This window comes from Poecilia mexicana, unplaced genomic scaffold (assembly GCF_051168715.1).
Source record: "Poecilia mexicana isolate PSO_F unplaced genomic scaffold, ASM5116871v1 scaffold_8, whole genome shotgun sequence".
NCBI lineage: Eukaryota > Metazoa > Chordata > Actinopteri > Cyprinodontiformes > Poeciliidae > Poecilia > Poecilia mexicana.
Window position 1 is genome coordinate 21,784,007 of NW_028263377.1, and position 20,802 is coordinate 21,804,808.

Sequence of the window (20,802 nt, forward strand, 5' to 3'; positions counted from 1 at the left end):
TCCCTTACACTTCTCATCCTCATCCCTAATCCTACTCTATTTACTGAGTCAGTGACTTCTCAAGACAACTATTCATTCACCCTGGATTTTATTCAGGAGCATCAGAGTAAAGGGGGAAAAAAAACTCCAATTTACAGTAAACTTTTCAGATCTTTTTTTGTGACATTTTTTGTGAACCACATATTTTGTGTTGATCTTGTCACATACTGATCATTAGTGTCTTACTGTAAGCTCAAGCGGTTTATATGTTTGCAACGATTGCATCAGTCACACAGATAAGTATGAAAAGCATCAATTTCTACTTGACTCAGTCAAATAAAAAATATCCATGTTGCTGGACTATTTTTGAAATGTTTTGCAACACAGAGATTCATCTGCCACCATTTCTGTTTCGCGGTAAACACAGCTTGTGCTTGTGCACCCTCACATCGGAATAATTAAACTTGCAAAATGGGTCATTGTCGGCTCTAAATCTGAGGTAAAAGTAAAAAATGGCCACTTTCTTATAGTGCATTTTCTTGTGGCAAGTAGCAGCTGCTATTATTCTCATGAAAGTAGGAAATAAACGATGACTGACACTTTTAAATGTAAGAATCATCTCTTACTTTCATTATTTTTGCATTTTCTTTGCATTATTTCACCAAAGCCTGACAGCAAAGTTGGCTTCTAGCAGCCAGAAAGTCTTTGTGTGTGTGTGTGTGTATGTGTGTGTGTGAAGAAGACGGTTCAGTTATAGTATTAATTATATCTTCACACGGAGTCAGGAGACAGCATGTGGCAGAGTGAGAAACAATGAGCACAATGAGGAAAAATAAAACAAAAAAATGGCAGACTTTTTTCTATAGCAGTGCCTTTGCTGTTAAAAATAAACAGGAACACAATATGTTGGCGTGCGATGATTTGTGCTCCAAACCATCTGTGTACAAACTCAGAAAAACAGAACAACAGAGACAACTCAATGAGAGGGGGGTGGGGGGTAGATTTACATTTCTTCCACTGAGCCACCTTCCTTTCATCTCTATGTGTGATACCCCAGGTGCCACGATAACTCCGTTTAAAAAAAACGAACCCTAAACACAGGAGTGGAACACACACTTTCAGCTTTGGTGATTTGAAAACAGGGGAGAGATACAGGAAGACTGGAGGAACAAAATGAGCTTCATGTGGCGGAAGACAGATCCCAGCCGTGACAGCGGTCGCCATGGTGCAGCCGCAGGACCAGAGCTGCTGCACTTTGGGAGCCCTCTGGGATAAATTGGCACCAATTGTTCATCTGTGCTTCCACCTCAGACACAATAATCTAAGCAAAAAGACAGAAATATCCAAGAGAGACACTCCAAGTCTGCAGCCATCAGTCTGAGCTCTTGTTAGTTTTATTTCTGCAAGGGAGATATCCTCTTACCATAAATTCCGTTCTCCAGGTGCCAAAAAAAGATTCAGATCAGCTCAGTCTCCTGGTGTGAATCTCAAATCTTAAAAGGAGTCTTTAAAAAAAAAAAGAAATGACTCCTCCAAAAGATAGGGTGATTTTATACCTAGGTTTTTAAATCAGTAAAATTGTTTAAGGTCTCATATTTTCAGATCAGGGCTGCCAGGAGGAGCAGTGATTAGCTCTGTTGCCTTGCAGCAGGAAGGTCAGGGTTTTTATCTTGATCAGAAATCTTTCTGTCTGCTTTCTCTCCAGGTACTCCAGTTTCTTCCCACTGTCCAAAAACATGACTGTTAGGGTAATTGGTCTCTCTAAATTGGCCCCATGGTATTAGTGTTTGTGTGTGTTTGTGTGTGTGTGTGTGCTTCTCTGTGTTGCTCTGTGATGGACTGGAAAGTTGCATCCTGCCTCTCTCATTAGTTATAAAATCAGCATAAAGTCCATTAGTGAAGTGAGAATGAGTTGATGTCAAAGCAGGACATAGAACAACACAGATCACACCAAAAATGCTGCTGCCATAGTCTTTACCAACACCACAAAAATGGAGCATGTAAAACCAGGTTCTGTTTTTCCTTGAGCTTTCACTCATCTTCACACTTGCTCGACGGGTTTGAATCATCTCGGTTCCATCAGAGAACAGTTTTATTTAGTGTTTTATGGACTGGAACTAAAAAGGGAGGCAGGATTAAACATTTTTGGTTCAGATCTGGAACAAACTCCATGGACGGCTAAACTGTGCTGAAACTGTTGGCTCCTTCGAATCAGAACAAAACAAAACAAACACACACACACACACACAAATATAAAAACCCTCACACAATTCACATCAGTTTTCTACTCAAAAGTTTGATTTGGCAGGTTGTTTTATTGGTTCTTAGATATCTGGCACTTCGCTTAGTTGGCTTAATATTGTTAAACAGTTATTTGTTGGAACTTTAAATTGTTGATTAAACATGTAACTACTGTGACAACATGTAGAAGAATGCGGGCATAAAAATTAAACTCTGAAATTTAGCTTACATCAGCGGTGGCCTGTCCTCAAGAGATTATAGGCAACTTGTTTTTTAAATCCCATTTTTAAAATGATTGGATATGACATATATATCAACTATAACATTTTAGACCCTCACAAATGAACTCTTGGAAGAATGGCAAAAAAAACCCAAAAAAAATTCCCATACACACTTCTAAATATTGTGGAAAGCCTTCCAAGATGAAGGGATGATTGCAAAGAAAAAAGGTGGATTAAAAATGTTTACAAATTTATGCATTTAGAAATTAGAAATCAGCATTTTTAATAAGAAAAAGATGCTGATTAAGACTTAAATTGGTACCTCCATGTCCATACATCTCGTCATAATTCTGACAGCCAGTGTATTTTGCTGACAATATGCATATTGCGAAGAGTTATAGATCTCATCTTACTCAGATATAACCTGAGGCACCCACATGTGGGATATTTATGCAAGAAAAAAATATTTTCCATTCAAATTACTCAAGAGTTCTTAAATAGTTTTTAGTAAGCAGGTTGTGGTAAACCAAACAAGCAAATATTTTGAATCAAGTTAATACCAGAATTGATCCCAGGTCAATTTACTGAACTGAGGGCTAAACCCCCCCCTACCCCCACCCCTGAATCATTAGATGTTTGGCACTTTGCAGACAGCATAATGACTCCGATGTTCATGTTAACTGTGCAATGATGGAATCAGCATAACCTGATCTCTGCTGCCATCTACTGTCAACAATGACAAACCTAAAATAAAAACACAAGTCTTAATAATATAGGTATATATTTATTCATACGTACATATTTCTTTATATTGGTTAATTATAAAAAAAAAGAAAGAAAAAAGGAAAAGATTTACAGTAAATATATGAACTACAGTCACTTCCAAAACTCCTGTTTGTTTTATTTATTTTTTATATTTCTCAGGTGTCAAATCTTCTGCCTCCGACACAGACACTGTTGATTCAGCTTCTTCTGCCTTTCTCCTTAACCTGACTCCAGTGTTTAGGACAAAACGTGCATTAGACGAACAGAACCGGAGCGTGATGGCTCCAACTTCCATGTAAACAAGGGGATATAGAGCGCTGATATAAAGATAAGAGTTTGATACTGCTCTGGAAAAATAAGTTCAAGGTGGAACTTGTAGTGTTTTTCTCTTTTCATTTTTTTGAAGCATCAAATGACATATTCTTTAATACACATGAAACGTTCAGGAGCAGGTTGAAAGCACGTCGCTATTAGCTGCACTGGTGAACTTGAGGACAAGCAGGTATTACATCCCGGATTAAAATCTTGTCTTCTGGAGCTCAAAGACAGAGTCTGTCACCTTTTCCAAACTTTTCACACTCCTCTCTTTATAAATTCTTTCGTAAAGCCCCTTCCAAAAATAAGATAAAAAATGTACACTGAATAGAATCATAATTTTGGATTTGGCAAATGCCAATTTGTTGCAATGCACATTAAATTGGTGACAAATATCCTTATTTATCGCTTTGCTTGAAGCATTTAGGCAGAGAACATTGAGAAAAGGATTTCTTTTTCTTAAAACAAGGCAAATAAAAAATGCTTGTGGGTGGAAATGAGAATCATTCTGCTGCGATAAGATCCTTCTCCTCGCTTAAAACATTCAGCAATAATCGCCATTAACCTCAACTTAAATGTAGCTTAAAACATTTTTGTTTTAAAAGTACAATTGCACTGATGCCAACACATTTAGTAACAAACTTAATGAAAACAAACTCCATCAGATCAAAACCGGGATTGGAAATTGGGCTTAAACTCATTCCGTAGAAACGGGACTCATGGCTTCAAACACAACGGAGACAGAATCCAAACCACAGCAAAACAAAGAGAGTGAAAGACTCAGAGGAAATTACAGCCAGGAGGGGGTGGGGGGGAAACAAAAAAACATTTATATAAAGAGATAGAATGAAGCAGGTGTGAGAGCAGGACAGGGCGATTCATAAGAAAAGGCTTCAATACTTCAAAGGGCCACGGAGCTGAAGTCCTTTAGAAGCTCCGCCGCTGCAGGCCTCAGATTCAGTCAGCTTTCTCTCGGAGCGGCTTCAGGGTCGCTCGTTCCGGACGGCCGGAGGGATCCCTGCAAGACCTCCGAGGAGCTGAGGCTCTCGACCCCGACCGCTTCCTTAGTCCTCCAGGCGAAAGAAAAAGCAACTCAGTGAACTCAAACTAACTGAAAGTAAACAACCTAGGATCGATTGTTTTGTTTTTTTTAAAGTTGGCTTTATCTTTCCATTGTCCTTCAGTTTGAATTCCTGTAGTGATGTTGGATCTTATTTTTACACTTCTTCTCGGGGAAATAAAAAAACAAAAAAAACAAAAGTTTGTTGTTGTTAACATAAGCTGTAACAGGCCAGCAAATCAGACATATCTGGCTTAAACTCCCCAGCAGATCAGTGTGTAAACGAGCGTGCTCCGACTTTGCTGGAGCTTCCTCTGATGGGTGGATGTCTCCACCCACAGCTTACGTCACTGTCCTGTTGCTGCTTCTTAGCTGGCTTCGACTTGCAGTCCTATATATTTACACTTTTTTTTTTTTTTTTTAAATAAAAAAAAAAAAAAAGAACTAGCAGGAGTCACATGCAACATTTGGCATCTTCTTAAGTCCCGACTTGTGAGTCTGAGTTCTAGAAAAATATTTCAACTTTTGTTTCTATTCTCTTCAGTATCTTGAAGCGCCTGATTGTAACGGAGAGAGGCGAGAGGAGAACGGCTGTGAGCGCCAGCGTGTGTTAGTAAAGTGTCTGATCATTGTTTCTCTTTTTCATTGCAAGTGCAAATGGCTGCAGATATTCTTAAAAGGAACAAAAATAATTGCTCTCTGCTGCTGTGTGTGTGTGTGTATGTTGGAGGTGTTGGCAGTTTTTCAGCTACGTCACTGCTGCTTTTATTTTGAAATAAATCAGCAAACGTCGGTCTTACTCAAGTGCAGTTCCTGTTTAGAGGTAGCTTTTGAGTGACCTTCGAAACCAGGGGGAAAAAAAAAAAACTGGGAGGAGGGGATCTTTGTGAAAATCCTCAGTTTTTCTTAGGGGGGAATTGTCCATACTTCATCTGATTGAAAGGAAAATCTTGTAGCACTGATGAACACAGCTGTTATTCGCACAGCCCCTCTTAATAATACTGATGTGCCCACCAATGTTCGTGTTAACCGTGTACGATTTGGGACTCAAAACCGTTTCCAGAGAAGTTCATCCAGAATCTTGAATCCCGTTTGGTTCTCCGTCGTTCTCTGGAGCTCCGAGAAAGAAGAAAGCAGAGCGGGCACACCAGCATGAAGTTTCCTGTATCCTTTTTCTGTAGAAGACGAGACGGTGTGGCATTGGGTTGGGGGAGGAACACGCCGAGTAGGGAGGTTTGAGGGAGGAGAGGGGGGGTTCTTGTCTTTGCATCATAGCAGGATGCAGCAGCGGCAGAACCTCTGACGGCTGCCCCCGACGGAAGGGGGCGGAGTGACAGGAGCGAAGTACGCGTGCACTTTGATGTTAGGCAGATGAGTCTGAGGGGAAGGAAGAAAAATGGGAAATTTGTTAACGCCTCAGAAAAAAAATAATAAAATTGGAGCATCACTTGAGTCAGTCTTCCACTGGCAACAAACTCTTGTTTACCAGCGTAGTCCTGCTATGATTGATTCGCATCTAAATCAAACGGGCAGGCCTGAGATCAAACGATGACGAGCCCAGCTTGCGATTACCAGCTCCGTGTGGGCGGTGCAGTGAGTCAGAAATCAAAATTCAGTTTGGAAAAACATTAAACAAACTCTCTGTCCTCTGATTACCTTCCATGTTTAAAACTTTGCTGGTGGGGAACGACTGCAACAAGTCTGCTGCTCCAAATATGGAGCCTCGCTGTATGCACCTGAATCACATGAATCACTAGTGTGCAAGCAGCATGTTAGTGTTGGAGCTAGTTCCAACCGCTTTATGCAAGACCCATAATGAAAAGAACAAACATTAAGACTTCGGAGTCTAATTTATGATTAAAACAAAAACAAGACCTTTCAATGCATTACTGAAGCCCTTCAAAATTATCAAGATAAATTCATGTCTGAAATGATCTTTTCTTAGGAGCTGCTTTCCTATAGATATCTAGAGCCAGGCAGAGAGGAGTATGTTTATATTCATCACGTTTCAACTAAATTTCAATGCATTTCATTGAGATTTCAAATAAATCTCAATGAAATAATTAAATTACAGGGTTTTGTTCAATGTCAAAAATCAAGAGTCTGGTGTGGATTTGTATTCAGCCCACTTTACTGTGGCACCCCTAAACAAAAACACTGCAACCATTTGGATTTGTACATTTCAGTGCTTCAAATCTTTGCAGATACAACATGGGCAAAACTCCTGGAGTCAAATTATCTGCCTCGAGGCCTTGTGAAACTATGTTTTACTATTTAGCGCATGCTCTCACTTCCGCCAATGAGCTACTGACTGATACTAAGTGCTACAAGCAGCTACAGAGGGAAAGAAGGGCTCCGAAGAAAGAGACAAAAAAAGTTTAAAGTGTCGGATCACTAAACTAAATAGAAAACACATGCAGATCCTCGAAATCTCTGCTACTACAAACATCACCTGTCAGTTTGTAGCTGACAGATGACCCAATCTACCATGTTACGCATTTACAAGAAAATACACTTTGGCTAACATTAAATGTTCCTGCTGATCAATACAGAAGACGATTAGGGTCACTGAAAAAAAAAAAAAAAAATTGACTAGTAAGAATTTTTAGAAAAGAGTCAGAATTATTATAATGTTTTTTTCATAGGTCCTATTCCTCTTCCATAGATCAAGAAGAGTAATGGTATGAAAAAAAGGGGCACAAAACTCCACATCAACTCAAACACCAGCAAGGTGGAGGCGAGTATGGGCTGGTGTTACTAAAAATAAACTAGCTGGACCTATTCGGGTTCAAGACAAAAAGGAAAACCTCCAGAGCCTACTGCCAGTTTTATAAAACACTTTCTTCAACAAGAAGAAGTCCGTATCTTTCAAAAAGAGAATGATTTTTATGCAGGACTTTTTTTTTTTTTCATGTTTAGCCAGTAGAAGCACTGAAGATGACAGAACTTATGAAATGGCCACTTTCCTCACCTGACCTGAACTCAACTGAGAACTCATGGAAGTTTTTTTTTTTTTTTTTTTTTTAACAGATTCCCAGTGAAAGAAAACAGTCCACCTCTCTGAACAGTGTCTGAGAGACTGCAGTTGCTGCTGCACAGAAAGTTGATCGTTGACAGATCAAGAAACTGACAGACTCCATGAAAAGACGGTTTGTCACTTGCTGAAAAGAACGGTGGCCGCAACAGTCACTCGGTTGTTTTTTTGGTTTTTAAATGTTAGAAGCATTTATTGGAAAGTTTTGGGGTGTTTGTCATTCAGACTTAAATAATAAAGTGAAAGTAATAATTCTGCATAAGCAATAATTGTGCACATAGAAAGTACATGTGAGGTTTTGGCTTTGTTTTGAGAATATCTCAGGTTTATGCTTGAGGTTTATAAACATTACAGGTTGACCGAAAGCGGTGTCGTTTGTGATTAATAAAAATAATCCTCAAAAATAAGAATGGTGCATACTGTATATATTAATGTCTGTGTTCATAAAGTGAAAAAGGTGGAAATGTTCAAGAGGTGCGGATGCTTTTTCAAGGCACTGAATTCAAGTTTGCCTTACAAAAAACAGGGTCACAATAAAAAAAATTATTTTTTTTGTCATTTATAAGCAGAAAACCTGGGCAGCAAAATATGTATGTTCTAGTAGAGAAGCAAAAAAAACTATTTGAACAGAGAATTCCCTCACATCACATATGTGCACACTGTAATATAAATCAATTTCACACTATAAGTGACATACGTTGCCTTGAGAAAAACAAACGTTTACAGAACGTTATGCCTGTGAATCATCAGCCAACACAACTTACCCGTAGTCTTTTAATGCCTGCGCGGGTAATCTGCTGGCAGTCATAAAGCTCGATGCGATCCAGACTGTGGCAGCTTTTCAGGTGCTCCAGCGAGGCGTCTGTGATGAGGGGGCAGTTGTCAAGCTCGATCACCTCCAGGCGGTCGTGAGCGCAGGGGCCGCTGCCGAGGTGTCTGATGCCGTCGTCCGTTATCAGCTCACAGTGAGACAGACTCTGAGGGAACGCAGGGGCGCCACGGGTTAGTCAAAAAGAACGAAAGATGCGATTTCAAATGTAACGGCAGCAAAAAAAACATGCTGGAGAGGAGAGCACAGACTCACCAGGACTTGCAGACGAGGACAGTGAATGGACAGCTGGATCAAAGTTACATCTGTGATCTGGTGTGGGAAAAGAAAAAAAAAAGAAAAATCTTGCTGTTTAAATTATACATCACAATGTCTGCATTATCAATACTTTAAATATTTGTAGGCACCTGTACACATTCTTCTAAATCCATCTTCTCAAGTTCATGGCAATTCTAAAAAAAAAAAAACATTCAAATTAATCTGACGTACTTTATGGTTACCGATTTCAATGTAAAGTCAGTTTAAGTTTAAATTTTCAAAATACAAAAGCCTTGCTGGCACGCATTCAAAAGGCAAACACCACAACTCACCCTTGCTAATGGAGTAAAGCCAGCATCTGTGAGCTGAGAGCAGCGAGCCACTTCTAATATTCTGGGAGAATGAAGAGAAATTGTGCAATAATTTGACAGAGATCATGCAAGTGTTTAACTGATAAGTTTCCAATAAAGTTGGGAACGTAGATGTACCTGAGACGCAGGCAGTTCTGCCCCAGGGCGTGCAAGAAGGCGTCTGTAATGTTGGCACAACCCGACACACACAGAGACTGCAGGCGGTGGCAACCCCGACAAATAGTGATGAGGCCATCATCTGTGATCTGCTGCTCATTTGAGGAAGAAAAAAAAAAATCTTTAAAAATTTTCCATTCAGTTTTACACTCTGCTGTGTTTCCAAGCAGTGAAGAGTAAAATCTGCCTACGCCCATAAACTCAGCTTAGGACAGCATTTAATTTGTTTCTGCATTTTTTTTGCAGAAGCCAGATTAAAAAAAAATAAAGGTTGACGTGTTTAACCAGAATAATAAATAAAAGTCAACTGAATTTTTAGAAATATGGGCAAAAATATATATATATCTGCACTTTCTTAAGTCAAGTGTATTCAAAAGTTGAATACATGGAATTTTTGGCTTGGAATGAAATCTCATTATTCCCAGTATGATTTCTGGTCTATTTAACACTATAAATAAAAAGCAGATGTACAACTACGGGGGTTCAACTTAAAATTTGCTTAGTGACACATTTGCATTGTTACATATTCCATTTAAATTCTCACTAATACTCTGTAAATGTGCCCTTATGTTTCACGTTTTTCTATACGATCGTACTTCATAATTTCCTAAATATCTTTTGATCTGCATTTTAATTTTCCAAAATAAGCCAAACTAAAACTAAACATTAAAATTAGGCTGAATCATTGCATACAGAGACTAAAGATGGGTATTTTAGCACATTTATTTGAAATAAGCTTGCCCTGTATACACTGGGGACCAAAGGCTATAAGTGGTCACATAATGCGTGGAACAAAAGTGTTATCAGGCAGCTGCTGGAGCATATGACACTCGGTTCAAACAGAGAGATGCTCACCAGAAACAGAGGATATCTTATGCAAGCTTTTGTAAACATCACTTGCATTGATTCAGCTTGACATTGGACATATTTTGAGGGCTTTTATGAGGAGGGCTAATGTTAAGAGCACTGTGCAGAATAAAAGTGTGTGACAGTTATTGTGACAAGCCTATTTTTAATATTCGAAAGCTAACCAAACAAAAACCTGACAAGTATCCAAGCATCTATGAAAGTTGCCCTTCATAGATGCTTTTTGCACTGAAAGATTAAGCAGTCTGACCTCCATCTAATCCTAATTATGAACTAGAATGACATTAATAAGTACATAACACACTGGGTACCTCACTCTCACCCAAACACTTTGAATACATCCAAGTTCTCTTGCTTGAGTCGTGACCTTTATTTAGGAAAGATGCCTTTGCATACCAGAGTAAAACTCTTTCAGAACTTAAGAGTTATAAATGATTGGAAAGAATTTTGGAGGAAGCAGAAGAAGGACTTTTACAGCAAATGTGACAGAGAGTTGCACCTGGATGAAGATTTACAATTGCAGGAGAGAAAGAAATCCTCCTTGAATATCGATGCTTTACTACTTTGGTCACTTTGCTTCTTCTGAGCACCAGACCGGTACCGCAATTAATTCAGAGACAACAAACATTAAATACCTTGAGATAATGAGCTTATTCGTTTAACAACACTGAACAAAGCAATTTCCCCTAAGGGCAATTGAGCAGTTCCGAACTTCACCGCTGTATTTGCGCAGCAAAGAACACAAAGTGCTAAACTACTTGTTCCATAAGCCGTTATGGAATGTCTTCAGTGAATAAGATCAGCTTTTTGTAGCATCGGTGCAGCGTTTCTTTAAAACACTAACTATTAGGTTACAACAACCTAATCTTCCTTGTATTTCAGTACAAACTTCATGTCTTTGGTATTGCACTTACCGAGCATGTCTGCAGGTTGAGCGTAACCAGCTCTGGACAGTGTGCTCCGATATGCTTCAAAGCCTCATCTTCAAGCTACGGGAAGAAAGTATCAATGCTTAGATGTTCAGTCATTCAATGACGCTCTTTACAAATCCCGTTGAACCCAGTGATTCGTCCAATTCGTCTAAAAGGTGTCACGGATCAGAGCGATCCGTGACACCTTGAACCGTCTTTGAATGCAAGGCTGTTGACTGTTAATAAAATGGCTGCATGCAACATTCTGTTGGTGCAAATACTAACCAGCATCTCTTTTACCTGAAAACCTCCTCCGCTGAACAGGAAGTCACTCATTCTGTTTGCTTATTTTAATTAGAAAACGATACAAGGAACTAGTAGTACACTCAGCAGTACCTGTGTGCAGCCCTTTAGGAAGAGGCCTTTGAGTCCGGGACAGGAGCGCACCAGAGCTTGGATGCCATCCTTTGTGACCTGATCACACCAGGAAATGTTCAGCTGCTCCAGCAAAGGGCAACCTTCACTAAAGGACGGACAGAGGTGTGAGTTGAGGTGTTGCAAATGGAAGTCAATGACAGCAAATAGCAGAGGATAAAATTCCAGAACACATCATCTATATATGTATTTTTTTTCTCTTGGGGGGGAAAAAAAAAGTTTCTCTTTCAAAGAAAATATACAACCTGGGTAAAATGTCCCAAACTCTCAAGAAGTTCTGTGTTAAGGTCTAAAGAAACCATACTTAAACCTTTGAACTACAATCCCCACATTCATTTGACACAACAACACTTCGTTACCAAAGAAACCGAGTAACAATAAAGCATGGTGGGGGCACCATCATGTTGAGGGGCTGCTTTTCTTTAGAGGACAATTTCATGTTTTAAGGGGATAATTATCAATAATATATAAACCATCTGTTCGTTCAGATGCTAAACCTTCAGATGTCAGCTGAAAGGTAATGTATGATTTCACTGTATGCCATCACAATGAGTCCAAGTATACAACAAACAATGAATAAAATTAAAGTCTTGGAAAGGCTCAGCTAGAGTTCAGATCTAAATCTGACGGTGTTATCACAAAACAATTCATCTGGAGAACTTTTCCTTGATAGAGAGATCAAATAAGTCAAGAACTGGGATGGTGATAAAACACCTAAAGCTGAAACTGAATCAAAAGGGGCTTCAAACAAAGTAATAAGACGGGTAAATACAGCTTTTTGCTATTTTTATTCACCTCCATAACATATTAATTTGTTGTGTAGTTATGTTTTTTAGCATATAGGTTACGTTAAAAGGTGAGTAAAGATTCTAAGTGGTTTACCACAGTACATCACAAAGGCTTAACATTTTAAGAGGGCTGTTTGTAATTCTGTACATTCTGACCCAGAACTGATGCAACATACCTGAGAGCTTTAAGAGACAGGTTGGTGATTGAGGTACAGGAGGCGAGGTCCAGGTGCTTTAACTTTGGACAGAACTTACTGAGACTATTACACGTGCTGCGGAGAGAGAGGGGGGAAAAAATTAACATTTTCAAAAAAAAATAAGCGTGATACAGCACTGCTAGATGAGCTAAACACAAACCTGTCAGTAATCTTGGTGCAGCCATTCAAGCTAAGTAGCTCAATATTTCTGCAGTTCTGTGCAAAAGTCCTGCAGAGAGAAATCGATTTAATAGCAGTAAAAACCGTACGGATTCTTCCTGTGTAATGTTTAGATTGAAGTGAGTATTTGATTAGCTTAGGTTTCTGGCAAACTCACCTCAAAGCGGTGTCACCAACACCCAGGCAACCCCTTAGGCTCAATTTTCTAAGGAAGCCCCCACATCGCTTTGAAATGTTCTCCACCACCCGACCCTGCAACAAAACACAAAACCTCCATCATATATGGCCACTTCTATTACTTATTTTATCTCCTTGGTAATATCTTAAGTGACATAACCAGTAAATTAGGAACCAACTTAGGATTTTCTCACCTCAATGTCCCTCTGAAAATCAAAGAGGTCGATTCGCTGCCAGTTGCTGCCGTCCAAGGCCAGGACATTCCAGGACTGAGGGCGAAGAAACGGACGCAGACATTTTAAGAGTCAACACCGCTTCTACGCCTGCCGACTACTTACGCGAGCAGAAAACATGCAGATATGGTAACGGTGAACACAGACTCACCCGTGAGACCTGGGCACATCGACACAGTGTCACCACATCCAGAAAGGAAAAGATTCTGGAAGACAGACGGGGACGATTTAAAGACTCTGGTCCCCGTGGCTGCAAGATGCTTCTTTAGGCTGCAGTCCTGGCCAGTGTTTTGGCAGTGACAAATGTTGGCTTTAGCTAATTTTGTTGCTCCAGTTTTCAATGTATCCATCCATCCATTTTCTTTACACCTTTGTCCCTTAGTGGGGTCGGGAGGTTTTCAATTTATGTTGGGAAATTATTTTTGCAGAGTGATTACATACACATCAATTCATTGGAAGACCTAATCTTCACTATGTTTCATCAGCAAGTTTTATTATAATAAAGTCATATGAAAAGCATATACAAATCACTAAAAACTTTAAAGTGACATAGTGAAAGGTCCGATTCTAGTAAAACACTTCAATGGCATCCTAGAGCAGGGTCTGAAACCTTTACAATCCAAATAGATATTTTTTGTCCTGAGTCCACCTAAATAAAATTGAGCCACAAATATTACATGACCTTTTCAAAAACTTTGAATTATGAATTCCATTGATTGTTAAAAGCATGTTGAAAAATCCTTTCTCGGGAAAAGAAACAGTAAGGACCGAGTTGTGAACGATCGCTGTATAATCCACATGTAGGGTTGCTTCTCATCCAAACCACTAAACACACAGTTGTTTCGCTGCCAATAACTGTTTGACTGTCTGATGATTTTAGGTTGTCCTCAGGTCAATGCTACAGCTGCTTGCAACCGCAGCACCAGGCAGAGAGTAAACCAGCCAACATCACTGGATGTATGCAGAGTAGATGCTTAGTCTCTCTGTGGGAAAGCTTCATTTTCTTAAAAGCAACACAAAGACACTAAAAGGATCCAAGTTAAATATCTACAGGACCTTGCAATGCAGCTAAAAGCATATTGGGGTCGAAGTAGGGAAACAGCAAGTCGCAGCACCATCTGCCAACTTCAGAAATTGCAGCTCTGCACCTGGCCAAGCAGTCGCAGTGCAGTGAGATTGTCTGGCATGGACCAGGGTTGAGTTATGGTGTTCATTTTCTGTTTACTAAGGGGTTTGAGGTTTTTTTTTTGTTTTTTGTTTTTTGTCTGAAATCAATTTAAATGTTTTATAGCCACCAGCATCTGTTTTTAATTACACTTATAGCATTCGGGGAGCAGAGCAAGTTGGGTATTAAAAGGGAAAATGGGTGGTTGGGCCAGTGAGCATACATGATATGATTGCAAAATGCACAGCGTGCGGGTGTGTTTGTGAATGTGGTGCTTAAGGGTTGCAGAAAGGAAAAGGTGGGGCATTAGTAGCATTGGCTTAATTTTGCTGATTCAAAGTGAGGCTGTGAAGTATGAAGTAGTTTACGTCTCAGTCCCCCCCCCCAGTCTTACAAAACCTGCAGACACGCTGACTCAAAGGTTCTGAAATGTCACTCACCGTAGCAACAGCTCCTTAGGCAACTTCTTATTGATGACTGCCTCGTCACTATTTGTGAACATCTGAAACAAAAAAGAGAGGATATCAGTGTTGCCGGCTTGTCTCAAAGTGACTTAGTCCGTAAAAAAGAAGTCCACTACACTGATGGGTAAATTCATTGGCAGAAGTTGATCTAGAGGGAATTCTTAGTAATTGTGGAAAGAACACAGAACGCAGGACGGATATTTGGGATTCTCTAAGAAAATCAACAGGAGCGGACTTTGTCTTGCAGACAAGCAGCTGTGGCGGCCTTTGCTTTCATGTTATCATTTTTGGTGCACAGTATCTTAATTCTTCTGTTTACACTAAAGAGTTTGCACATCAGCAAGTTCTGCGAGTTCACCCCAGAATCAGCCAGCTTGCATCTTTCACGGCTCTTTCCCTGCAACCGTCTAATGGATTTCCAAAGAAATAACTGCATGCTGAGAAACCACAAATAAAACCCCTTTAATTCGCGCACACAAACGGTCTTCGCATACAGAGACTGTAAATTAACATTATAGATGCAATTACAAACCCACTGTCTCAAAAAGAAAGGGTACCCTATTGATTTTGTGGAAGAAAGTCGGGCCTGCGCTAGATTGCAGAATGGAAAACTGATGTTTGGGAGCACCCAGAGATGAAGCAATCCTTACTCCCAGCTCAGGCTTGGGGAACAATAAATCCAAACCAAAGTGCCAGTGGTAAGGGGGCGTCACTCAGGGCTTCCCTTGGACATTAAATTAAGGCATTTTCTTAGCGCTGATCTGCCATTTTGTCAGTTAAACAAATCAGCCATCCAACAATTGAAACTAAATTAAAAGTTTATTTACCGCCTTTAAACAATAGCAATAATTTACGACACCCAACAGTGGGCTGCTTTTATTATGGGCGTCCCAAACCACACAATGGCTTTGAACATTGTGGCACTTCAACCCATTCATCTGCAGAAATAATAAAAACAAACTGAGATGTCTGCCGGCTGAAATTAATGCTTGGACCGTTAGAGAGCCAGTGGGCCTTTGGGTCAAAGCCTTTCTATGTCTTTCTGATAAACACAAACTCTGCGCACACACACACACACACACACACACAGCTGTCTACACAAGCGGCTGCCTGCCAGCACAGACGTGTAAAATTTTGAGGGAAAAGGAAGGGACAGACATTCGCTGTTTGGATTTGGGGCAAACTGGCTGCAAGGGCTCGCTTTTCCAGAGTACTTCTTTTTTGGCCAAATAGTCCAGAGCCATTTCCAGGGAGGCAGATGTGCATGTTTGTTTACCAGGCATACACTGTCTCCTTTTGTGATCTAACATAAAATGAACCTAATGCTGCATGAATGCAAGCATTATGCTGTCTCCACTGGTCAACTATAACCTGTAAAGCAAGTCTGAGAGAAAGCTTGAAAAGCTCCAAAGTCCAGTTAAGGAACCCAGTGAAGCACAGTGGAATATCTTTGAAATTGTTCAGGAAATGCCATGGAACCGTAATTAGACATTATATTGTACTATTCATTTGCTGAAAATGGCTCAAACAGAAAAAATGTGTTATACATGTTTAACATTTGTGGCTTAATAAAGTAATTTAGGTTTAGGAATCTATATAGACAAGACACACAAACCAAACTGCCTCTGCGGTTTAAAACAGAAATGATTTTCTGGACAACACTGTCGTAGTTAAATTAGAAATCAAAATATAATACTTTGCAAAGTCTCTATCTACTTCTCATTTTGACACATTTGTCTTAAAATAAGCCAGATTTTTCTGTAATTTTCAAAAATGCTGAGCAATATTTGGACTTTTTGCAGCAATGCATTTCTTTTTCAGTCATTTTTCATTCAAATTCTTGTACTTGGGTGTCTTCAGAAGACTCATCTTTATGACCCCTTTATAAGGAAGCATGCTCCCTTTAAGTCACTTAACACAAACCAATTAGAGATGACCCTGCATTGAGCCTACGCGTTGGTCAGTATGATATTCTGACGGTTTAACATTACTGGGTAGAAAATACCACAGCTAAGTGTCACTTACATTTGAAACAGAAACAAAAGAGTGACAAGTATTTAAATCCCTGCTAAAAATAATATACCCACACCACTATTTGTTATAAAGTTATCAATATGTATTGTTATGATACATACACTTTAGAAATCGTATAACACCACTGTTCAGTTCAGTGGTAGCACAAGTGTCAATTATGCAGAATATTATAAATTATTACTGCTCAGCTCTAATTACACTGTGAGTAAAGGAAGCTTGTACTGGTTGGCTAATTGGTCTAAATGCTCAAGTAGCCAACCTGAGCAGTTGAGTACTTGGCAGATTTGTCGATTGTACCTTGACAACTGTAGTTTTAAAACACTTCTTTTTTTTAAAATCCTGCCTGGCATTGCCTCGCAACAGGTGGGGGAAACTTAGTGCAACTTTGCTCGAAGCTCCATACAGCCCCAGTTACCATAGTAGTTTGTGTGTCATCTGTTTTGGGGGGAGAAAATCAGAAAACTGTGGCATTAAAAACACCATAACCACTCGCATGTTCTGATACCTGTAACTCGCCCATAACTCGTTGACCCAATTTTGATTTATAAACTATTTGCAATCATCCCGGCAATAACAAACCTGTTTGTCCTAAAGCTTCCATTACCCCAAAACAAAAATAAGTAAACAGGTAGAAGTAAGACAAAACTCTTAAAAAGAAAGTGATTATTGGAAGGGTTTTGTCTAAAATCCTGACAGCAAGTTGATAGATCAACAAAATGAGGACCACCTTTTAGTTGCCATGTCAATTCTTTGATGACCTCCCCAACCGTATCCAGATTCTGCCGTTGCTTTAAATGACACACTCCACACCATGGGGAATTACATTAATGCATTTTTTCCAACTAATTTAGAAGTTATTAATGAATAAGCTGCAAGCCCAAAATGCAGGAATGAGAAGGCTTAATATAATTTGTGCTCATACTGTCAGAGTATTTGAATTTCTTCATATTTCTATTTCATGGCATAATTTTGGAAGCATTTGACCTGCACTGAGTTTTCTAATTAAATTTATGACTCATTTTAATTCAATGTTAAAACGAGTCCCTTTTTTGGGGCATTTTTACCTAAAACTGAAGCCTCAGTATTGAAGGCCAAGACTGGAAATACAGTTTAGGTTGTTGTGGTTATGAGCCAGCAAACAAAGGCTATGTTGATGATGTGAATTTAGGTGGACTTCCGTTGAGACATTTCAAAGTAAAAGTCGAGAAACCTCTACATTTTTGAACGTGGCCTATTAGTGTTGAAGATATTAACTAAATGAAAGAAATGTTCCACCTTACATTATAATTTGAAGGTTTACCCTTAACTATTAGAAAGTGCTTGAAGACATCTAGTTAATGCATAAAGTCTCTTAAGAAGCTTATTATTAAAAAGTTAATTGATCAAAGGCTACCCAACTATTTTGGCATTATTCTGTTGCCTTGTAGTTTTGTTCCCATATTTTCCAAGTATGACTTATAGCTTTCCTGCTGCAAGACACACAAGTAACTTTCTATATATTCCTCTGGCTATATTTTTAAAAATGTGGCTACATGACTCCAATAAACAGTATCTACCATTTTGGATTGCTCGAGTAGCAAAATCTGTCAAATTTTACTTAAGCCAAAAGGCAAAATAGGGATCACAATAAAATAAATGCAGAGGACAACTTTGACAAAAAAAAGTAACTTTAATCCTCAAAAACAATGATCTTCTTACTTTTCATCGCAATAATTTCAGACTTAACCAATCTAGAAACAAATGGATAGGCATTGGTTTAAGTACAAAAAAGTTACACAATGGTTTGTGTATGAGGGCAGAACACAGTGTGGAAAAAAATAGAGCCGGGGTCTTTCTGCGTGGAGTCTGCTTGTTCCCTCAGTGCATGCATGGGTTTTCTTCGGGAATTCCAACTTCCTCCCACAGGCCAAAAACATCAAAGTTAGCTTTATTAGTATTGCTAAATTGTCTTTAGGTCATTTAGGGACAGTGACTTATACAGCTTGTGTCTCCCCTCTTGTTCTACTCCCACTTAAGACCATGAAAAGATAAGGGGCATGTATGCAATGGATGAATAGGTTTATGTTCATTTTGGTAAATTAAATTGTACTCATTTTGCAATCAATTTGAAAAAAACACACACACACACACACACACACACACACACACACACACACACACACACACAACAACAACAACGAAAGTCCAGAAAGGGTTAGAGAAGTAAGTCTGTAAAAGAAATATTGTCCAGCGTATCCTCTTCAAACTTTGCTTCACAAAAGTACTTTTATATTGAAGGCCTGCACAAGCCATTTCCGGTTTCCTCCTGTCCGAATTCCAGTTAGCTTTAGCAGATTGGCCGCAGCTGTCGGGCCAGAAGGTAAAACGGCCTGAGTCTTCTGAGTAGTCAGTCAGCTGTTGCGCCGTTAAAAATAAATAAAACCACACACAAATCCCATGCTAGCTGGGGATTAAACAACATCAACTGCTCAGGCTACACCGGTCAATGTCACCGGTGAGATACGTGGTATATGTCCAAATCTCTCCCAAATATTCAGCTAACAAAGTTTCTAGGTATACTTCCGATTACTTTCTGCACCTATCTCCAAGTGGCCATCCTGCTTTCCACGCAGGTTATATTGAGGCAGTTTGTAGTCATTTGTTTGTATTTGAGGGAAGCACTCACAAGCAGAGGCCCCCCTTTCGCGACCCCAGTTGTACACAAATATCGGGTTGGCCCAAACAAAAGCGATACATATATTACAGTGTTACATGTTTATAAAGAGAAAAAGCTGCTTAAAAGACAACAATAAAAACTAATTTTCTGACTAAAAGTACGAAAGTTGTGCTTCGGCGTGCTCCCTAGCCTCGCTGTCTTTGTTTTGACTGCGCAAATGTAAAAGAAGTGAACATTTTAAGCACCAAGTTTAGCCTTTAGCAGAGAAAGAAATACGAGGTTGGACGGAAAAACGCCGTTCTGTGTCCCCAGCCAGATGACACGCCAGGCCTCGGCTGTATGTTGTCCGAACAAAAACAACAGTGTTTTGACCTAATCCTAAACACCGACTGCGGAAGCTGCAACGACGTTTTAAAATAATTACAGCGACAGCCATTGTTCGGAACCGCATGCTAATGCTTCTAACAGCTCGGTCGTGTGTGTGTCGCCGACTGTCAGTCAACATGCGAGGTTAACTCACCTCAAACCGGCTCCGTGAAACACCGTTTACCTCCTTCCCCATGTCGGACGCTGGTTACCGACTCAATGAGCTCGGCGTAGGCGCTGCAGAATAGAAATACGGGCCCGATCCACGATTATCATGTCCTCTCCCGTTGTTCCCGGGGTTGCGATGTTGTTGCTTTACGGCCTGTAACACAAACGACAAGTCCTCTTGTTTTCTTGTTGAAAAAAATAGGGTTTAGTGGCAGCAGCCAGCCAATAAACCACTTCTCCCTCTTATCTACTCGCCCTCTCCTCCTCCCCCCCGTGCAGCTTTATATCCATCCACACAATAGCCCAACAGGCATGGGAGCCTAAAACTGAGCTTACACCTCTCAGAAAAACTAAATATAATCCTGTTGCTTCAAGTCACGTACTTCCCACGCAGAAAAATGACTACTTGGATTACTTACTTGTTCACTGGAGCTGGAAGTAAAGATATCAATGCGGGGTGTCAACCTTTCAACACGCACACGTAGCACAAATACCTGGCCCGACAGGCTTCATGAACTCATAGAAACGGTCACAAATATGAAATCCTCACAAAACTAAACAATTTCATAACACAAAATACAGATGAAATGCATTATCATATAATATAAAACTCCCTCATCTTCCCACGCACATTTAATAGACAGTCTACGATAAGATTTACATCTTTAATTTCTTTTTATAGCGTAACAGAAAGACGAACAGGGCATTTAAATTGTTTTGTATGAATGTGACTCAGCTGGCCATTTAAATACCACAGTCTATCACATTTACATACATTACGACTTTTGTTATTACAGTAAGAATCGCCACTTCCTCGTTTCCATTAACCACACCCACATGACCATCGGAGCCAATCAGCATCCAGAACGGCTGTTCGCCATGCTATATACTTGGAAACATGCTTGACAACAGGTCAGTGTCATCTAACACTT

At 39.7% G+C, this 20,802-nt stretch overlaps 1 protein-coding gene across 1 annotated transcript; it reads right to left on the reverse strand.

Annotated features, from left to right (window-relative positions):
* Positions 1-3,205: 3,205 nt before the first annotated feature.
* On the reverse strand, positions 3,206-20,255 carry fbxl20 (F-box and leucine-rich repeat protein 20). Its single transcript, XM_014993314.2, has 15 exons — positions 19,857-20,255; positions 14,623-14,684; positions 13,169-13,223; positions 12,979-13,053; positions 12,765-12,859; positions 12,588-12,656; positions 12,407-12,502; positions 11,404-11,530; positions 11,011-11,085; positions 9,191-9,321; positions 9,035-9,095; positions 8,852-8,896; positions 8,700-8,756; positions 8,380-8,592; positions 3,206-5,958 (listed from the first exon to the last, which is right to left on the reverse strand). The coding sequence occupies exons 1-15, from the start codon at positions 19,896-19,898 to the stop codon at positions 5,851-5,853; spliced, it is 1,311 nt and encodes a 436-aa protein (XP_014848800.1). The 5' UTR covers positions 19,899-20,255; the 3' UTR covers positions 3,206-5,850.
* Between the last annotated feature and the right edge of the window lie 547 nt (positions 20,256-20,802).

Excerpts from the sequence above, each read along its gene's own strand:
- fbxl20 (XM_014993314.2), bottom strand. The coding sequence starts at position 19,898 with ATGGGGAAGGAGGTAAACGGTGTTTCACGGAGCCGGTTTGAG. Across the intron at positions 9,096-9,190 it reads CAGAACTGCCTGCGTCTCAG|AATATTAGAAGTGGCTCGCT; the intron begins GTACATCTACGT and ends TCATTCTCCCAG. Across the intron at positions 5,959-8,379 it reads CAGGCATTAAAAGACTACGG|ACTCATCTGCCTAACATCAA; the intron begins GTAAGTTGTGTT and ends CCTTCCCCTCAG.